General features: G+C 39.5%; 1 protein-coding gene across 1 annotated transcript in view; it reads right to left on the bottom strand.

Moving 5' to 3' along the window:
• The window catches only part of LOC110320255 (guanylate-binding protein 1), a 19,518-nt gene extending 3,469 nt beyond the window's left edge, over positions 1–16,049 (bottom strand). The window contains exons 1-9 of the mRNA XM_021196161.1: positions 15,860–16,049; positions 15,245–15,372; positions 13,655–13,764; positions 10,470–10,663; positions 9,911–10,156; positions 7,828–8,108; positions 6,679–6,891; positions 3,875–3,977; positions 3,371–3,564 (exon numbers count right to left, since the gene is read on the bottom strand). Of these exons, the coding sequence (XP_021051820.1) occupies positions 3,371–3,564; positions 3,875–3,977; positions 6,679–6,891; positions 7,828–8,108; positions 9,911–10,156; positions 10,470–10,663; positions 13,655–13,764; positions 15,245–15,372; positions 15,860–16,049 (1,659 nt within the window). The remainder of the gene's footprint in view (positions 1–3,370; positions 3,565–3,874; positions 3,978–6,678; positions 6,892–7,827; positions 8,109–9,910; positions 10,157–10,469; positions 10,664–13,654; positions 13,765–15,244; positions 15,373–15,859) is intronic.
• Between the last annotated feature and the right edge of the window lie 907 nt (positions 16,050–16,956).

Below are 16,956 nucleotides of genomic sequence, written 5' to 3'. Positions count from 1 at the left end.
TTAAATGAAGATCAGATAAATGATTTAACCAGTCATAAAGTTCCTACGAAAATAGAAACAGTTATAAAAAGAAAACATACATAAAAAAAAAAAAAAAAAAAAAAAAAAAAAAAAAAAAAGAAAAAAGAGCCAGATGGTTTTAGTGCAGAATTCTACCATACTTTTATAGAAGAGATAATATCAATTATCCTCAAACTATTTCACAAATAGAAACAGAAAGAACATTACAAAATGCATTCTATAAAGCCACACTCACCCTGATAACTAACCACACAAATACTCAACAAAGGAAGAGAACATCAGACCAATTTCTCTTATGAACATTAATGAAAAATTATTCGAGAAAATACATGCTAACTGAATAAAAAAAATCAAAAATATCACCCAGCACGATCAACTAGGCTTCATCCCAGGGATGCAGAAATGGTTCAATTTATGAAACTCAATCAGTGTAATCTACCATATAAACAAACTGAAAGGAAAAATAAATCTCATGATCATCTCTCACTAGATGCTGAAAAAGCCTTTGACAAAACCTAACACTGTTTCATATTAAAAGTCATGGAGATATCAAGGACATAAGGTGCATACCTAACCATAAACAAAGCAATATACAACAAGCCAATAGATAGCATCAAATTAAATGGAGAGAAACTTAAATCAAATCACTAAAAATGTAGATAGGACAAGGCTGCCCACTGTCTCCCTATCTATTCAATGTAGTTCTTGAAGTTCTAGCTAGATCAATAAGACAAGTAAAGGAGATCAAGGAAATACAAATTAGAAAGAGAGAAGTCAAAGTATCACTGTTCTCAGATGGTATGATAGTGTACATAAATGACCACCAAAATTCTAGCAGAGAACTCCTACAGGTGATGAATACTTTCAGCAAAGTGGTGTCTAGATACAAAATCAACTAAAAAAAAATCACTAGCCATTTTTAAACAAACAATACATGGGCTGAAAAAGAAATTAGGAAAACAACACCTGTTATAAAGCAACAAATAATATAAAATATTTTGTTGTAACTTTAACCAATCAAGTGAAAAACCAAGCAAGTAAAAGAGATACATGACAAGAACCTCAAGTCCCTGAAGGAAGATATCAGAAGATGGAAAGATCTCCACTACTTGTGGATCAGGGGAATTAACATACATAGTGAAAATGAACATCTTACCAAAAACAATCTACAAATTCAATGCAATCCCCATCGTAATTCCAATATAATCTTTACAATCCTTGAAAGAGCAATTCTCAACTTCATATGGAAAAACAAAAACCCAGAAAAGCTAAAATAATCTTGTGCAGTAAAAGAGCACTTGGATACATCCCCATCCCTGATTTCAAGCTATCCTACAGAGCAATAGTAATTAAAACTAAATGGTATTGGCATAAAAAGGATGGTTGAACAATGGAATAGAATGAAAGACCCAGAAATAAACCCAAACATCTATGGACAGTTGGTTTATGACAAAGAAGCCAAAACCATGCAATGAAAAAATAAATGAATCTTCAACAAGCGGTGCTGATCTAATTGGATGTCTGCATGTAGGAGAATTCAAATAGATCCATAACTATCACCCTGCACAAAACTCAAGTCCAGGTAGATCTCAGACCTCAATATCAAACCGAACACACTAAATCTAATAGGAGAAAAATTGGGGAACTGCCTTGAATTCACTGGCTTGGCACAGGAGACAAATTTCTGAACAAGAACATCAATAGCTCAGACACTAAGATAAACAATAAATGGGGTCTCATGAAACTGAAAAGCTTTTGCAAGGCTAAGGAAACCACCAATAGGACAAAATGGCAGCCTACGAAGTTTATCACTTCTATATCAGACAGAGGACTAATATCCCAAATATATAAAGAAATCAAGAATATCAACAAACCAATTTAAAAATGTGGTACAGAGCTAAACAGAATTCTCAACACAGAAATCTAAAATGACTGAAAAGCACTTAAACATCTTTAACATCCTTACCATCTTTAACATCTTTAACATCCTTAGTCATTGGGGAAGTACAAATATAAACAACCTGAGATTTCATCTTACACCCATCACAATGGCTAAGATAAAAAACTCAAGTGGAAGAACATGCTGGTAAGGATGTGGAGAAAGAAGAACACCCCTGCACTGCTGGTGGGACTGCAAACTTGTAAAAATCACTTTGAAAATCAATTTGGCAGCTTCTCAGAAAATAGGAAATAGTTCTATTTCAAGACCCAGCTATACCACTCCCATGTATACACCCCAAAGATCCACCACTATACCATAGGGACACTTGCTCAACTATGTTCGTAGCAGATATATTTGTAATAGCCAGAAACTAGAAACAACTTAGACATCTCTGAACTGGAGAGTGTATAAAGAAAATGTGATAACATCTACTAAATATAATATTATTCAGCTATTAAAAGCAAAGACATCCTGAATTTTGCAGGCAAATGGCTTGAGACCTGGTTTGGGGGAGTGCATAGGGATAATACTAGCTGAGATTCCTACCAGCAGGGGATATGGAGACTGAACTCACCACTTCCTGTAGCTACACAGGACTTCCAGTGGAAGGAGGGAGACATCATCCCACCCATAGATCCTTCAACCTGAAATTTGTTCTGCTTAAAAGATGCACAGGGATAAAGATGGAGCAGAGGCTAGGGGAATGGCCAATTAATGACTGACTCAACTTGAGACCCATCCCCGATGAGAAAGAGTCAATACTGATACTGTTAATGATACTCTGCTATGTTTGCAGACAGTAACCTAATTTAACTGTCTCCTGAAAGGGTTCATCCAGCAGCATATGGAAACAGATGCAGAGATCCATAGGGAAACATCCGAGTCAAGTCTTATGGAAGACTTGGAGATAAAATTGAGGAAAGTGACAGGTGAGTCGAGGACTCCACAAGAAGACCACAGAATCAAGTGACCCATGGAGGCTCCCAGAGACTGAATCACCAAAGAGCATGCAGGGTTTTGACTTAGCTCCCCCACCCCCATTTGTAGCAGATGTGAAGCTTGACCTTCCTATGGCTCCACTAACAGATGGAGAAGGGGCTATCTCTAACTCTGTCCCCTACGTGGACTGCATGGTTAGGTCTCAGTAGGAGAGGATATACTCTGTTCTGTTGGGACGAGATGTCCTAGAGTAGGTGGTACACAAGGAGAAGAAGGGGAAGATGTAATGGGGATAGGAACTATAAGGGCAGAACTGGGATGAGAGATGGGAGGGATTGCAATTGTGATGTATTGTAAATAAAAAATAAATTACAAGAGAAAACAAACAAACAAACAAACAAACAAACAGAAACAAAACCTAACCAACCAAAGAACCGAGTACAGCCAGAACTTGGTACAGCCAGATACCTGAAGTTTAAGGGATATGATTCTTTGTTGCTCTGCCATTAACTCTTTCCGTTCCTGCTCCATCTTCTCAGTCAGCTGTTTCGTGTGCTCTTGATAACTCTGTTCCTTCTGTTCCATCAGCAGCTCATGCTTCTTCTGCATTTCCTCCAATGCTCTGTTTGCCGCTTCTGCGGCTTCTGCTTTTATACGTTCCACTGAGAAAAGAAAGAAGCATGGGAGGTGAAGAGTATATTTTGGGAGAGGCTTTTGGTTTTTTGTTTTGTTTTGTTTTGTTTTGTTTTGTTTTGTTTTGTTTTGTTTTTACCACTTTGAGGAATCTTTACCCTGGTAACTGGCTAACAAGGAGGCACAGTGAGTGCCATGTCGACTAGTTTAAAAACAGCCACCAAGAAGCTAAGAGTGGTATTTGTCATCATTTACTCTACAATGATGAGGTGATATGGACTAATATTGCAGCACATGCGAAGAATTTCCAACACTGGGAATCTTCTCAGAAGCTCTCACCTTCAATCTGCTTTTCCTTTTCTGTGAGTGACTGGTCCATCTTTAGAAGTGTATCGGCCAAATCCTCCTTGGACTCAATGTACCTTCTCAGCATCACTTCAGCCTGGATGTTGAAGGGAGTTAGAATGAGGAAGTTAGTGTGTGAGCTGAAGACAAATCACGCTTATTTTGTTCAATTTAATTTTATCAACTATGTGACAAATACCTTGTAATGCAAACAGTATTTCATGTTTAAGGTTTTAAAATCAACTTGAGGCCCCCTTCTAGATTCAATCATTGCCAGCCGTTCAAATTTTAGTAACAGGTGACTCCATTCATCTAGCTGTATCTTTGATGCCTTATTCCCCTCAAAATATTTATTTCATATGTTACTATCAGCTAATGATGTTGATTATAGCTTCAAAATGTAACCTTCGTTAATTGGAAAACAATTTTGTCATACAATATATTCTGGTCACATGATCTCTTCCCTCAGCTTACCCCAGGTCCTCCTTCCCTCCTTACCCACCCAACTCCATGCCTATTCTTCCTCTCTCCTTTAAAAAAAACAAACAGGTTAACAACCCCCAACCTTCCAAAAAGACCCAAGAAACTGTCACACACAAAACAAAACCCACTAAAACACAAAAGTGTAAACTGTAATTAATATACAAGCAAAAGAACAATGAGACAAAACAACAACAACCAAACACCCAAAACAGAGGAAGACAAAATGTCTACAATAATACCATTGAGTTTGTTTTGTGTTAGCTATACACTTTTTGGCATGGACTCTGCCCTGAAGTTTTAACCAGGGACTTTTCCTTGTCATCTGGTCCAAAAAAACCCTCCTGGGCTGAGACATTCCTTCCTGCCTTAATGAGTCCTGCAGATCATTCTCAGAGCATCTAGAATGCTGCCCTAACATTTCAGGAAGTGGCATTGTGGTGGTTTGAATGAGAATATTTTAAATATTTAACAATATTTCCATGCTTAGGTATCAGGGAATGAAACTGTTTGAGAAGGATTAGGGGTATGGCTTTATTCGAGGGAGTATGCCTTGTGTTTATGGTTTGAAAACTGATACCAGGTCAGTGTCTACAACACAGGACATAAAGCTCTCTGCTACATTTCCAGCATCATGTCTACCTGTGTGTCAACATGCTTAGCATCATGATGATAGCAGACTAACTCTCTGAAGCTGTATGCAAGCTCCAAATTAAATGTTTCCTTTTATAAGACTTGCCTTGGTCATGGTGGTGATTTGAAAATAGTATGTTGCCAAATCAAATCTTGACCTCTACTGCCTAAGTAGCGCAGTTTAAAATGGCTAAAGGCAAAGACTATTGCTACATCTAATCCAGTAGTGACTCGAGTGACAGGCCTAGAAAGCCTGGAAGCAGTCTAGAGGCAAAGAGTTTCACAGAAACTTAGTCTCTTGGAACTTTGGCACTTCCATAGCAAGAATGTCCCCAGATTTGTCCCTGCAATAATGTGGAGGGTCTTGCATGCTTTCTTACAGTATTTTACTGGACAAGAGTAGATAAGAGTTGGAAGTCTCAGGGCAGGCTTAGCAAAATATAATTAGAATCTTCATTACAGTCAGGTATGGCAAACAACATTACATACTAGATGAAAGTTGGTGAATTCTTCTGACAAATAGAGATTCCCTATAGATACTTAAAAGAACAGTCAAGTTACTCTCATATGCAGGAATTTACCAAGGCCTAGAAAAAAGGGGGGTTGTGCTTTTAAGAGGAGCTACAGTATTGCATTATTCATGAGAAGGTCTGCTAGAGCAGAATCCCCCTGGTGCTAGCTTTCACAAGGCTCAAAGGAATAGTATAAATTGTGACTAGGGTGTGAAATCCTCTCCTGGCCCCTGCCATTATTCTTAACTGCAACCATTGCCTGGTTCCTGCCAGTCCTTTGAAGGCATTCCTCTGTTTTGTGTCAGATAACTGCAATGTACCTTGACTGCTGTGACATCCTACTCCTTTGTTTTCTGTATTATATAAAACTGATGCTAACTTTGACAAACATTACATCCACATACAGCACTCCCTTGTGTCCATGTCTGTTTGTCACCCTTTTTGTCACCAACTCCTTGCCCACCTGTCCGGAACCCCAATTCCCCACCGATTGAGGGAGGCCGACTGAGGCCGGTCCATGGCACACTATGCACTCTGGATTGTCATTGAGGCTGTAAAGCTCATTGACACTGTGATCTTGAGTGAGGTCTTAACTTCCTTCTGCCACAATTTCCTTTTCTCTCTATGAGATAATAATAATAATAGATACTTAATAGAATTTATGTTAGAACTCAATGAGTTAACTTCTAGAAAAAGTGAGGACAATCTACGTATCAACTGCTATTACTATGATTATTACTAGTCTGTAAGCTAGCATTACCTAGAGCTTATGAGAAAGAAATTACTAGTTACTTGGTTTGGTTTGGTTTGGTTTGGTTTGGTTTGGTTTGGTTTGGTTTGGTTTGGTTTGGTTTGGTTCTGTTTAGTTTGGTTCTGTTTGGTTATTCCTTAAATGGCAGTAGCCCTAGCTCCCTGAGAAGTACTCTAAATATTGGGGATAAATAAATCACTGTAGGATGATTAGATGAATAAATGAGAGAATGAATGATTTCCACAAACATTTCTGAGAGGTCCAATTTTACTCCCAAGGAAGAAGCTGCTGTCTGTACAATGGCTGACTGCCTATTTAAAAGCACACAGCCCATAGACTGCATTGTAGCTTCCTTGCAGTCACTGACATTGATGGAGATTCTACATCGAGCACCACAAAATGCTGCCAACAGCTCCGTTTACCTGGAGTCCCTTTCCAGGAGTCTGGTTATACTTTTTCTCCAGCTCTTGTTTCCTTTGAAGAAAAAGGTAGTAACCTCCTGGTTTATATAATGTCCCCTGCTTCACTTCTTCTTCCAGATGACCAAAGAGACCCTCCAGTAAGTCTGAGCAATAAGCAGATGACACGTCCATGTTCTTCATAACAAAGGCATCTCTCTTGGCTTCCAGCTGGGCCTGGTAGGGCACAGGAGGGAGATACACAACAGATTACTTGAGAATGTCTAACTGGGGCCTCATTCTTCACCTCACTGTAATGTCCCTTCAGAAACTGGACCTTTAGTTTGTTAATCCCTGAAGGAATCCTCCTGCATCCCTCCTTCTGCCCACCCTTCCTGAATTAGAAAGTCATTGTCAAAGCACAGATACTACAACATAGGAAAATGTTTTATTTACAAGTCTCTGATTTTAGGGATATTTCAGATCACAAAGGCTACAGTTACACACGTCCCTGTGTTCTCACTGAATGTACCACTGCACTGCTTGGTGTCCTTAACGTTTGTGGACAGACAATTATTTGTGTGTGAAGCAGGATGGAGAATACCAATGTCAGAGGTCTCAATTCAGATTATGAGGTAAGACAGAGTATTAAGGCCAGAGACTTTACTAAAAATATTCAATAAAAGAATAAATACTTTTGGATATTGTAAAATTCTGTGTTTTTTGTCACTTTGAAGCTAATGAATGATGAAGATAATAATTATGTGAATCTCAACATTTAGATCTCATGATGGAATGGACTATCAATATACATTACCTCCTGAAAGTAACTCAGGTAAGAAGGTGCCTATGCCCTACTGACATTGACTCGCTAGCTTCACTAGAAGTTTTGATCACAACAATGTATCATTAGTAAAATCTTAGCCTGCTAATCAGGGAGGGATCATCACTGATCAAATGTCCATTTTTTTCTTATAATAAACAAAATGTAATGTTGTGGAAAATGTGATTAACTATAGTGCTAGATTTTTTTTATCAATGTCCAGCAGAATCTAATCTTTCAATAGTCATTGGAAATCTGTGCGCATCACTGAGTATCCCTGTCTAAGGACAATTCTCTTCTCAAAAGACAAATATATTCCTGACTCTCAAGATGTTGAGTGTCACACCTACTCCTAATTCTTCCTGGAACTTTTGGTCTACATCCTTGAAAGAATTCTTCATGAAGACCTCAATGGCCTCCCTCTCACAGGTCCTGTGCAGGTCCAACAGCTCCTGGAGGGTTTCTGTGGGCATCTGGATCTTTTGATTCATCTGTTCTTCATAGTAGGTGATGGCCTTTCGCACTGCTGCTGAGTTCTCTATCTGGGCCAAAGTCAGGACTGCATTCTCCATGCAGGGTAGTTCTCCACTGCAGATGGCACTGACGTAGGTCTGTACCAGGCTTTTTAGACCTATATAAAGGAGTTTCAAAATGACTGTTAGTTGCTGGACAGAGTACATAGCTTTCACAATTTTCTGAGAAGGAAAACCAAATGGATAATGTATTAACCTGGAGATTCAGAGATCAAAGCCCATTTTTACTGCCTCTACATTTATCCCAGAGATGGTTTTAGTATTGAATCGTTCAGGACAGGGCTTAAATGGACCAAGACACTGTGTCTCCTTATTTTATGACCCTTCTTCATTCTGTATTCCCTTCTCATCATCTTTCCTTTCTCTCATTAAATGGCTAAAGAAAAAGCTTGTTCTTTCTTTCTTTCTTTCTTTCTTTCTTTCTTTCTTTCTTTCTTTCTTCTTTTATTTTATTTTCACTACTACATGCTTCTAGCCCTGTTTCCACAATATGTAAATGGGTTTATCCAGTTTTTTAGTTTTTATGGTTTTTGTTTTCACAAGAGCTATAGAATGACCAAGACATTCAGGTTTTCCTAATCTTTGCACTTTGGATTACTGAAAGCACCACATCCCAGAAACCAGCTCTCAGGCAAGTCAGAGCAGGTGCCAGGCCCTTCCTCTCAACAGTTCTGTGCAAGTCAGACCTACACTCTCTTTTCTGGTTCTATGGTTGGGATGAATCATAGATTTCCTTTTTTTTCTTTCTTGCTGTTAAATCTCTAATTACATTTTGTGCACGTGTTCATTTATTTGGGGTTTTTTCCTTTGGTTGTTGTTATAGTTTATTTAAATAGTTTAATATTTCTCAGACATCTCTAAACTTTGATATGCAACCAATGATGACCTTACATTTTTAATCCTCCTGTGTCTCCTTCTGCAAAACTAAGATTCCAGGTTGCACAGCCATACCAATTCATGTGGTGCTGGGATCAAACCAACAACTTTGTGAATGCTAGTAAATCACTTTACCATCTGAATGACATCCCTGGCCAGTGAGCTGACTCCATGGTGTTCCCTATTATAAATATCAGGTCCCTGACTCAATGGTGCTCCCCATTATAAATATCAGGAGGGAAAAGTCCACATTAAATTATTCAAAAACAAACAACTTCACCCTCTCCACACACTAATTCTTCCTCCTGATATTACTTTCTCAAGAAATAATACAATATGCAGGAAATGAAGAGCTTCAGTCTGAGCTGACATATTTGTAGTTCCTTCTTGGACCTACCATACTGTCATAATTTATTATAATGAAAACTTTTATATTTGACACCAATATCTATTAGTTTCCAATACTCTTTGACAGTTTTTACTGCCCTAATTTTGTCCTAACCCAATGACCATTTAATTCTATTCAAGTGTCAAATGTCTGTAAATTAACGACCTTCCTACAAAGTTTGGAACCCATTGTAAATGTACAGTAATGTCTGCTCCATCAGGACTGCACCATTGCATCATGACTCTACTCTTCTCATGCACTCTCTTCTTTCAGTCACATAGCCTTTACTTTCCTGAAGTTGGAAAGTCATACCTGCCTTAGGATTTATTCTGTTGCATTAGCCCAATGTGATATTTCATATTCTATGACTTTCAGTTAACCTCTTTATTAGTAAGGAACTATGAACAAATGGAAATTCAGGCTACATTAGATCCTGGTGATTATCCCTCCCCTTTGATACTACAAATATGAGATTGTGAGAAATACATTTAGTTCCCAAATAAATCCCAAGTGCATGAGAGACATACACTCCATTTTCAACAACATCAACAAATGGTGTTTGGTCTGGTTAGAGTGGCTTTGTCAGTATCCTACAATGAGCAGAAGACCAGATAAGAGGTAGACAGGATGACTTACGTGGACCATTGACTGTGATGCCACCAGTCAGAGTCTTGACACCAGAATAGCTGAAGATGTAGGAGGTGAATTCTGCAACTTGTTCTACAAATTCTTTATTCAGTTGCTCCTCCCATATTGACTCTAGTTTGGAAAGTTGCTTCCTGTCTCCGGGCCTGTCAAAGATGAAGCACTTCCTCTTTGGGAAGAACTTCCTGATACACAGTCGAGGCATATTAAACTTTTTAGTGTTCTCATCAGTTCCTTAAGGAAGGATAAATTAGATGCAGTAAACTTCAAATAAATTCTTTAAAATCTATGACACTTTCAATAATATAACTTTCCCAAAGCAATGGGTAAATAAATAATCTAAAATGAGCAAAACAAAATGACAAGAAAGAACAAGCCCTCTTAGAAGCTGTGGATGGTACAGTTCAAATTCAGTCAAGCTGTGTTTTCATTTCCCATAACAACACTGAGGAAAGCACAAATACAGGATTAAGAATTTTACCAGGAATACAGAAGCGATCCTCATGCTATTATTACCATATATCCCAAACTTCCACTGAGCCCATTTACCTTTTCTGAGTCAGTGAACTCTCCAGGTACTCATCAGGAGTGATGGATTTTCCATTAACTTCCAGATCCAGGGAGAAATCCCTCAGAGTCCACACAAAGATAGGAAAAAAGCCCACAAAATTAGCTGAGTTGTCTCCATCACTCTGATCAGGGGATGACTTTGATTTTATTAGATCAGTCAGTTCTGTCACATAGCTGGCATGCACAGTTAAGAAAACTACAGGGAAAACTCAATTTTTGTGATGTGGATCCCACCACTAACCCTCAAAAATAACATTTTTTTTTGTCAGCTTATTCATTTTCAGAATTTAATTGGTCACAAAAATCTATTTAATGTCTTCTATGGAACATGCACTTTCCCTGGGACAAATCTTTAAATAAGCAAAAGAATGCCAACACTAGAATTTATATCATACTTAAAGAGACAGACAATAAGTACATGAATAAAATACAAAATAAAAATCCTCAGATATTGCTAAAATTTGATTCAAATATAAACTAGCCCAAGCAATAGTGAATCAATACATGGATGTGTGTGGGTAGCTTCCACATGGAAGTCTTCAAAGGGCTACTTGTGATCTTTGAGATTCTAGGTTATCAAAAATCCAAACATCGAATGTGTAGTAGAAGAATATTCCAAATAGAAGTTACAACACTTGTAAACCCAAAACAGGAAAATGTGACTATATTATGAGTATAATGCTTGCCAGTATGGTGGGGCACAAGTTGCAAAAGACCTACATGTAGGACATTAAGTTAGACAGACCCTAATCTTTAGTTTGATTTGCACTAAATTGAAGGCACTTTATGGAGAGAAGATATGATACAACATCATTTCTGAAGATCATACTGGCTGGGAAGGTACTTGAAAATCAAGAGTATAAGCAAAGAATAATTTGGCAGTTGACATGTCCAAGACAAGAGACAAGAAAAGCTTAGACTAGAGTTTGTTGTGGAAGGTATGTAGAGGAGTAGGGAATGGCATACTGATACTAAGTTCTGGTTCTCTAATTGGTCCTTGATTTGGTCCATAAAGAAGGCCAGGAGCCAATTGTTGGGCAGAAGGAACAGGTGGGACTTCCAGGTCCCAGGAGGAAGAGGAGACAGAGGAAAAGAGAAAGGGCTTATTGGCCAGGCTTTGGAAAGAGAAGCACAAACAATCATGTAAGATCTTTGGGAAGCTCGAACCATCAGCCTCTACCACCTGCTGGTGTCTGCAAAGGAGGTCAGCAGAGGCGAGCTAATATGAGCCATTAGGCTTAGGGCAGGAAGAGCGATGGAGATAATAAATTAAGGGCACACATTTCCAAGCAGGAGCTCTTTAAGCCAGGCAATTTTGCTACTAGGCAAATTCTTAAGTAATAAAACTATCTGAGTAGTTTTCACGGTGCAAAGGTGGGTTGAGAGAGAAGCTGGGCTGGTGCTGGCAGCTTGGCCAAGCTAAGCCACGAGGAACAAAAGTGAACTGCGAAAGGCTAGAGTACAGGTAGCATCTTTGGGGCTGCAGCTCCTGAGAAAAGGTGGTAGCATATTTCTAAAACTGCACACAACATAGAGAGTGTGTCAATTTAGCGACAGAGCTTTGCTAATGGAGCTCTGAATAGTAGAATGAGTTCTCATGCATTGAGATGATTGTATCAACTGATTTCTAATGTTTTAAATCTGAGCAATTTTGTGAATGATGGGAAATGTTAGAAACATGGAGGAAGGAGAGATTTTGTGAATTTTGATTTGAATTGTCTCTAAGATATCTCCATGAGGTATTCCATCAGCAGCTACATGTGAATGGCTGAATGTGGCTGTAACTACTTGATGACAGCTGACATATGGGTGCTCCAGAAGTTACGAGGCACAATGACAGTTCCTAGAGACAAAGTAAAACCAGGCTATCAGAGTCATGGCCACTAGTGTCATACACTTAGAAGCCACAAAAAGAGAAGAATGTAAACAGGAGAGGCTTGCTGGTGTGGTAGGTAGAATACTGGAAAACTTACAAACTAATGCTAAGAGCCAAATTATACAGAAAGGGGAAAGAGTACAATGCATGGCATCTGCTGAGTAAGACAATTCAACTACCCACTGAATGAAGGAGTTACTGGAGCTCAATGTTTGAAGTTAAGTTCATTGAAATTTAGCAACGGTTAATAGTGATCTAGACAAGGTACTAGGAGGATGAAAACAGTGTGAGAAAGGGGAGGGAAGAGAGATACCAGATATAGATGCGTGACTTTTGGCCAAAAAAAATGTTGTGTCAGGTGGATGTTTGAAAAAAGACTGGAAAGAAAGATGCTGTATTCTAACAGCCCGTGCTTCAGAGATCCTTGTCTTCTTTTTATTGGCATGAGTATGAGAGTGTGCAGCATGGTCTAAATAGGAAAAAGAAGCATACCTGTGTCATCTATTGCTCCATAACATGCAAAGTATGAGGGTAGGATAAAGCGAAACAAGCAAACATCAAAGCACCTGAGAGATTAACAGCAGATATTACCTCCAGCACATTAACTGGGCAGTTAGATGGTAACACAGACAGAGGCTGGCAGGAATGGTGATTTGCAGGGATATACTTTTAACTCATGTTGAAGATTTGAAAAATGTGGAATATTGGGCAAGAAATGGATTTTCTGAGCAGTATGTGACTCTGTTTAAAGACACATGTGCGAGGAAAACTTGACTGAGGTAAACCTGGCAAAGAGAGAAGGATTTTCCAAATCCCTTAGATTGGCTATTGCAATTGGGGTGATTGAAAGAGAACAGACTTACCTGCCAGTTCACCTGATGAAATAATGAAGCTAGTCCTTCTAGGTTTAGGATTCCTTGATGAGTTTGTAGGATAAATATTACCTCTAGCATTCAGTGGGCAGTCAGGATACTACTAACATTTAGAGATAATGATAATACTGTCCATTGAGAACAGGGTTGTAAATCATGTTGAGGATTTGGACAAATGCAGGATATTGATCTAGATAGGGATGCTCTCAGCAGTGTACCACTCTGTCTAAGGCAATGTATGATGGAAGAAGTTTAAATATTTCTGGGAAGTGAGGCAAACTCATGTGCGGAGAATCAGGGGTTTTGTTAATGAGAGACTTCAAAATACTAAGGTCCTTGTCTTCCTATTTAACTGATGTAATACTGATGCTGCTGTTTCTAGGTTTAGGACTATGCTAGAGAACACCAAAAGGATACTGCAGCTGGTCCATGGCCTGCTGGTTGATGGTTCCCATGCTGTTGTAGATGAAGGTGCTGCTGAGGAGGACTGCCAAGGCAAAGATCCAGCAGTCGTTCTGGTTATCACCCTACAGGCCAGTGAATGAAGAAGAGTGACTAAGAGACTATCCATCAATTCGGTTAGGCAAAGAAGGCCTTTGTCTGTCCAACATCAGCTATGACATCAAAGGTAAGTCATTTCTACTACATAAAAAATTTGTACCTGTACAATGATTTTAAGAATCTTAAATTTACGTTGTATAATTCAAATATGACAAAGTATATCCATGTATATGAGAACATGAAGGATATTCACATTTAAAAGTCATAACATTGGTCAGTTACTAAAATCTAAGCTGACATTCTGGGTTTCCCTCACAGGACATGTTATGGTAAGGGCCACTTTAGCACTCTGTCAGTGAGAGTTCTGTTTGTCCCATATTGGGAAGAGTCGTAATGAGATCCTCCATGAACAAGGATGTTACTGCAAACTGTGGTGGTTTGAAATAGAGTTAAATAAAATGACGCTATTGCAAATTGTAGTGGACTGAGGGAGAATGCTCCCCACAGACTTATAGTTTTAAAGGCTTAGTCACCAGGAATGGAGTGAAAGTGTTTTAAAGGATTAGAAGAATTAGGAGGTGTGGCCTCATTGGAGAAAGTATGTCCCTTGGGGTAGGAGGGTAGGATTTAAGGTTTCAAAAGCCCATGCAAGCCCAGTCTCTCTGTCTCTGTCTCTCTCTGTCTCTGTTTCTATCTCTGTCTCTCACTTTCCCACTCTTCCTTCCTCCCTCACTTTCTCTCTCCCTCCCTCCCATCCCCTATCTCCTGCTGCCCATGGTCCAGGATGTATCTTTCAGCTACTGTTCTAGCATCATGCCTGCCATCCCTGCTGCCATGTTCTCTACTATGATGGTAATAGACTAAGCCTCTGAAACAGTTAAACGTTAGCTAAATACTTAAAAAAAAAAAAATACTTGCACAGCCGGGCGTGGTGGTGCACACCTTTAATCCCAGCACTCGGGAGGCAGAGGCAGGTGGATTTCTGAGTTTGGGGCCAGCCTGGTCTACAAAGTGAGTTTCAGGACAGCCAGGGCTACACAGAGAAACCCTGTCTCGAAAAACCAAAACAAGCAAACAAAAAAACAAAACAAAACAAAACAAAAATCTTGCCCTGGTCATGGTGTTTCTTCGTGGAAAAAGAGAGCCACCTAAAACATAAGTTTTATAATATTTTCTTCTCATTGATTGTGCTATGTAGAAGTTACAATTCTCATCATTTCCATACTCTCACACTTAGGCATGTTCATAAATATGTATAGTCAAACTTAGTGACACAGTTAAAAGTCTCACCAAAACATGGTGTGATGGTATAAAAGAAAAATGGCAAAAAAATATTGTCAGTTATTCTTATGAAGGCTGAATCTCTGTTAATCAGTTGACTTTAGTGTTAACTCTTGGTTCCTATGTTAGGTAAGTGATACTCTAATTTGATGCATCAGAACTATAAATGAAGATTGGGAGTGGCTATTGTTGTACCATGAGTAGATTTGAAAGATTATGTTGTACCTTCTCTATGTCTTCCAGGCCCTCGGTGTCAAGCAGAACCAGGGTTTGTTCTGGCTTCTGGGGATGAGGCACACACCACATCCAGATGCCCTTGGTGTGAGACTGCACAGTGGAGCCCAGGGAGAAGCCTGCAGAGTGGGGATGAAATGGGAGATAAACAGAACATGCTTATGAAATCTCATCAGAATGAACATGTTTACCATTTATAGGAGAAAAACCAGTTACAAGTATTGATTTTGACTTCAAACCTAGAACCAGGGAGGACAGAACACCCAATGCTGATCAGTCATTCCTTTCTACCTTAGACATCAATAGACATTATTCCCCCTAGATGAACATTTTAACAAATATTTTATAATTCATCACAAAGTAAGTTGACTGTATTTATTAATATATTATTTCTTCCACTAAGACATGGTTATACCTTTAAGAGAAGTAATGGCATTGTGGGAGGAAGCAGTGGGAACACTAATTCAGAAACGCAAGTCCACTGATGGACACAAAGCATCCCATATCACCTGCATCTTTGACTTTTTTCTCCTCACATTCACTTGCTGGATGCTGACAGTGGAAGTGGAGAAGAGTACTGAGCAGAGCTCTGCTGGTAGCACTCACCCTTCTGCTTTCCAGCCAGCTTATTCATCAGATAGGATTTGCCTGTGCGGTAGAAGCCCACTATTGCTACGACCACCACAGGATTTTCGATGGCAGACAGGATCTCCAGTGCTTCCTGGTTGACCACCAACTGCTCACTGGAGTTCTCAATGAGGCACACTGGGCCTGGCATGTGGATTTCTGAGGCCATTTCCAGAGAGTACCCTTATGTTTACAAGAGAAGATAAAACATGAAATGTTCTGAGTCAGAAGCACTCAGTTCAATGACCTGGACTATCATGAGCATTCTGTTATAAACCAGAGGGTACAATAGCAGCACACACACTTTCTTAGTCAGGGTTTCCATTCCTGCACAAGAAGCAAGCTGGGGAGGAAAGGGTTTATTCAGCTTACATTTCCATACTGCTGTTGATCACCAAAGGATGCAGGACTGGAACTCAAGCAGGTCAGAAAGCAGGAGCTGATGCAGAGGCCATGGAGGGATGTTCTTTACTGGCTTGCTTCCCCTGGCTTGCTCAGCCTGCTCTCTTATAGAATCCAAGACTACCAGCCCAGAGATGGTCCCACCCACAAGGGGCCTCTCCCCCTTGATCGCTAATTGAGAAAATGCCCCACAGCTGGATCTCATGGGGGCATTACCCCATCTAAAGCTCCTTTCTCTGTGATAACTCCAGCTGTGTCAAGTTGACACAAAACTATCCAGTACACACACCATGGCTGGGAACCCAACTAACTACCTGAAGCTAGTAAGGCCATGGGTCTTGAAGGAGATCCTACTAATGCCACTTAATTAAATCAGCATCATCCTTAATTACATTCTTAATACTTACCTGTATTCCCACAGATTAGTGGACCTCTTATCCTTCACCAAAGAAGTTTTTCTTTGTAACTGATAGAGACCACCTCATAAAAACTACAACCAATCAGAGTCCAAGGAACAAGCAATTGTGTGGTACGCAGCACCAGCTACAACATGACTTCTTCACCTAAGGCTCAGGGAACATCACAGAAAAGGGGAAGGGGCGAAAAGACTGCAGAGTCAGAAAAATAGAAAGTCTGATATGAGACTGGGGTTCCTAGGTGTGATGAGGAAGCTA

The sequence above is a fragment of the Mus pahari genome, chromosome 4 (assembly GCF_900095145.1).
Source record: "Mus pahari chromosome 4, PAHARI_EIJ_v1.1, whole genome shotgun sequence".
Classification (NCBI taxonomy): Eukaryota; Metazoa; Chordata; class Mammalia; order Rodentia; family Muridae; genus Mus; species Mus pahari.
This window is presented reverse-complemented; position numbering and strand designations above follow the sequence as displayed.